The sequence below is a fragment of the Anneissia japonica genome, unplaced genomic scaffold (genome assembly GCF_011630105.1).
Source record: "Anneissia japonica isolate Jap-2015-1 unplaced genomic scaffold, ASM1163010v1 scaffold9290_len831353_cov190, whole genome shotgun sequence".
Classification (NCBI taxonomy): Eukaryota; Metazoa; Echinodermata; class Crinoidea; order Comatulida; family Comatulidae; genus Anneissia; species Anneissia japonica.
Window position 1 is genome coordinate 758,405 of NW_022745682.1, and position 4,930 is coordinate 763,334.

Consider the following 4,930-nt stretch of genomic DNA (forward strand, 5'->3'; position numbering starts at 1 on the left):
GTTGGTGGGGAGGGGACGCGAGCGTGCGTAAGGGAGGGTGTTGTGTCCTGGAGTGAGTGGAGTGATAATGAAATATTGGCATAAATGAGAGAGAGAGAGAGAGAGAGAGAGAGAGTGAAGAGGGTAAGAAAATAAACCGAGGGAACGAAGCGGAATTAGAGAAGGACGTGAGATTTAGCGTGGATAGCGGCATGCATTTGAGGCTGTTGGGGTCCCAAATTTGTTGGATGAAAAGTGGAGAAACATAGATAGTAAAAACTGACTTATTAAATGAAACTAACCCTATTATGCTCTAACTTATATTCATTGATAGGCCTAATTCCAATACCGATAAAAGAAACTATCACCCACAATTTATTTAAGTTTATAAAAACTTAATAATTCGTATGAGTTTTGTACGTTGTGGTGTTCCATGTTAGGAGGAATATGCCTATGTATACCTAAAAAAACTTGTTTGTTATTATTCTGCCTGAAACAAACATAATTTCATATTTCTGAGTTTATATACTTTTTACTTATAATATAAGACGTTTGCTGGCTCTACATCTTTACGGTATATTTTCTTAACAGAATTATACGAGGCATCGGTGTGATACTGTAGCTAGCATAAAATCTAATTGCCTAGCTTCAGATATCCAGAATCCGTTAACACAGCCGCCAGTGTACATAATGGTAAGTCATTATTCACTCAGTTTAGTTAAGGCGTCTGCATACACAACAGAATGCCCCGGGTTCGATTCCCGGTTGGGTTAACTTTTTTTTCACACTCGCAGATTCCTTTTCTTTAACTTCAAAATATGTTATATACTACAATCAATCAAACAATCAATCAATCAATTAACTAATCAATCAATCAATCAATAATTAGGCTTATTATACAGGTGTAACGGTGCTTTGGGAATTTACAACTTTTACGCAAAATAATAAATTGAATAGGAATCTGTATATTATAACTATTGTATTCTCTACAATATACAAATTATATATTATAATAGGCCTATTGATATTTGTACTGTAGGCCTTTATGTGTTTAGGAGACTCTCGCCTACAAGGAAGTATGTCAATTTGTTGTAGTCTCAATTGCTTTCAATTGTGCATTTTTGAGAGTAACAAGAGTTATTAAAATAACATTATAAAAATATATACTTGCCTCTATATATGCATATATAATCTTATATATTATTTCGATCCAAAATGGATGATGGAAACAGTGCTTAGCAGCAAATAAAATTTCAAATTGCTATAAAACTGACACCTAGGGTACTGTATGTTTAAAACCGCAATTAGACATACATATTTCAACAACATGAATATCGTTGAAACAAAAAATACAGCGAGCATAATATTGACTCTATGTTTAAGGATTAAAATTGTCTTTTCAGATACGTGCTAAAAACGAAGTTTGTTTCACACGTTCTTTGATTTCGGATTAAATTGAGCAAGATAAAATAGGGAATTAAATATTGATTTGTAAAAACAAACTGTTAAACACTTTAAAGTGTTTAGCTTTTCAAAAATTCTAAACTCTACAATTGGTCTTGCATTAGTTATATCCCTAATGGACCTTTTCGAAGTGTCAATCAAACTTAACAACTGACCAATTAGAACAGAGCCAAAATACGCGCGTGTCCTCAACAAGCACACGTGTTGTCCCACGCAAACGCACAATGTGATTGCGTATGTTATTACGCTGCCGTTTTGTGGGACCTTAACAACAATATCCAGGGGGCGGGGCTTAGCTGAAGGGTCCATTACCTATAATCGTCGAAACGCTGTAATTATTCACCTTTTTTCCCCTTTTTAAAAAAAAAAATAATCCAGAGAGGCGAATACATTTTAATTATAAATAACGAGAATGGTTAATGTTTTGCAGAGTTTAATTTATCAATTCAGCAAAAGAGAGTAAGATCAAGAGAGAGCAGTTTAGCCCAGTCGGCTAAACTGGTGGTAGCCACTGTGCGAGAGATCTCAGCTCTGGGTCCTTGGTTAAATTCCATCTGCTGCTCTTGAACAAGTTACGATAGTGCATCGTCTTTCGGATGAGACGTTTATCATTGTTCACGTGTGCATGTGCACGTAAAGAACGCAGTAGGCCTACACTACACTCTTCATAAAAGAGTAAGGGATTGTCTCTCGGTGTACAGCCCAATCACCACCAGAAGGACCACCCACTGGAAAAATCTTTTTTCTTGGTGTTTACACCGAACAAATCCATCCATCCAGACAAAGAAAATAATGGTGCATTAAATCCATACACATAACAAGAAGTAAATAGGCCCATGAAATATAGATAATTTAATGATAAAACCACAATGACTCAGTCTATGGCTTATAAGACATTAAATCTAACTAGAATTTAAATTAAACACATCAGGTCAATGGATGATCACACAGAGAAGACACCATGTCTGTACATCTGTGAATCATTCACAAGCCTACATACAGTAATTTCTTCTGATTAGAAAGATTTTATGTCTAACACGATAGCAATACTTTAAATTAATGAATATTTCTTATTCCACTTGATAACAGCATAAACAAAAGCAAACGTAAGTCATTTGTCCGATTTGAATAATTGTGCCACATACGGCGGTGAATATTTTTTGGGAAGGGTGCACCCCGCGCCCTGTCGAACATACACCAATCTGGCTCCCACAGAAAACGGAGGTGGATTCGTCTGCCGACGGTCGTACTACGCAGTGTGTCCGACTTAAATTACACGAGGACAGGGTCGTAGAAAGATTGTCACTGGGATGGGGATGCAAAACTGGGGTATGGGGTCGTCTAGAACCACTAAGAGGTCAAGGGGAAGAGCTGATTGGATCATCGCAGTTTTGGTGTGTCGGGGCTCCGATAGATTATTACTCTGATTTAGATGTAAAGATTTAAGATTCCTTTTTAAGTTTTATTACAGAAAATAACAACTTGGTTTATATTCATTTGACTGTCTTAAGAGTATGGACCTTTTTCGATTTGTGTGTGTGTGGTTGTGGGGGGGGGGGTGTCTGTGTGAGTGAGGTGCATAAGCATCCGTCGCACCCCCTGTATTCGGACCGCTAGGGTGCATGTTATACCGTACGATGGTGGTACTACCAAATGACTTTTCAGTCCTACATAGTTTCTAATGGAAAGAAATATGTTTAAGTAAAGTGTGCCGTAACCACAGCTCCGGAAGTTTTGCGACCTTGTGGTGTACACAATAAGGATTTTGCTTCCAATATCAGCTCTTTAATTATAATTACCTTCATTTCCTACACGGTCGTAGTCTACGTTTACGGTCGACTTTAATATCCTAAATTTCAGTAATAAGTTAAAGAGTAATACCGGTAATGGTTTGTAGGGTAGGGCTATGGTATATTTATCATTCAGAGGTATACTTACTCAGCAAAATAAAATACTTACATTACCTATATGAAAAATAACTTGCTGCTAGCACATATGACGCTCCACATACTGATAAACCCATTTGTTTCCTAAGCATTCATTACGATGTGTCTGCCATTTTTATTCTTTCTGTTCTTTTCACGTTTGAAATGCTACACTGTAAAACAGCGTAGAGGATTTAAACGCAAAACTCGACGAATGTTGTCCTGTCTTTGGTGACATTTTTAAAAGCTAAACGTGTTTAGGCAAGGCCTAATGTAAGTTTCTGACGTGTTGTGCATTAAATGTGCTTCGGTACTGTATTTGACATCATGAAGTCAAATACACAAAAGCACATTTAATTCTAAACACGTCAAGAACCTAAGCATATTAAGCTATGTCTAAACACGTTTAGCTTTTAAACGTGTCACCAAAGACGGGACAACATTACGTGGAGCTTTGCGTTTAAATCCCCCACGCTGTTTTTACAGTGTACTATTTGTTTTTACTGTTATTGCTATTTTAGAGTTATTGTTTTCTTTCCTAGCTTCTAGACCTGTAGAACCATGTATTTCTTGTCCATAAGTCGCTCTAAAAAATCTCAAGGATTTATTGACATAGAAACTACAGTATTTAACTTTTGATAGGCCTATAGTCTACCAATGGTTGACTGTTCAAATTGGTTATTTTGGCCTATTAAACAAAATTATAATTTTGTAAATATATAGTATAATTCTTTGTTTACGAGGTCTGTAGGCCTATTACAATTGCCTGATTTGGAATAAATATAGTTTGCTTTGTAATAATATTAATAATCTTTCATATATTCTAAACTATTTAATGTTTAGTAAAGTGCTTGAGTATATCTTCAATTACATGGTCTAAAATTGTACTTTTTTTCTCTCTCTCCAGAACAAGCCGGTGCAAGATAAAGTAAACAATGTAGGTCCTATTCAAGTTAGTCCACAGGAAATCCGTCTGTTAATAAGACCAGGTGCGTTATAAAGCATACTACTATGCCTATGATAGCTTGGTAGTTATTGAACAAAACATTTCAATTCCACGATTCTGGATACCGCTAACGTGTTTTGATTGATGCCGTTTCTGAAGCTCAGATCTAGAGCACTTTAAAGTTAAAAAAAAAAATACACCTTCGCGATCAAAGAAAACGACCCTTTAATAGGGTCCCTGGAATAGGGGCGTCCTATGGGTCCTCGGTGGCTTCTGTACTACATCAATCAAATGTTTTTACCTATAGCTAACCATGAAAAGTTGTTAGAGTTAAGCATAACGCATTACCCATACGCTACATAGCGATAAGAAAATCCTTGCATCCATAACAGATGTAAAACGTGTCGTAAAAGTATAACTCTCGTACAGTATAAAATGAGACTATTATATCAATTTATAGAGTACTGAATAAATAAATACAAACAAGAGCAATTCTCATCTCTATATTGAAATATCAACTCTCTCTTAATAATAAAATTCAGATTGATTGATTACGCCTATTTGTTGTAAAAATGAAACATATCTTATGTTTGAAAAAAAATATATATATATATAA

The 4,930-nt window shown here is 35.7% G+C and overlaps 1 protein-coding gene across 1 annotated transcript in view; it reads left to right on the forward strand.

Moving 5' to 3' along the window:
* Positions 1–574: 574 nt before the first annotated feature.
* Positions 575–4,930, forward strand: part of LOC117120003 (integrin beta-1-like) — a 38,223-nt gene continuing 33,867 nt past the window's right edge. The window contains exons 1-2 of the mRNA XM_033264987.1: positions 575–672; positions 4,276–4,357. Coding sequence (XP_033120878.1) covers positions 670–672; positions 4,276–4,357 — 85 coding nt within the window. The 5' untranslated portion in view covers positions 575–669. The remainder of the gene's footprint in view (positions 673–4,275; positions 4,358–4,930) is intronic.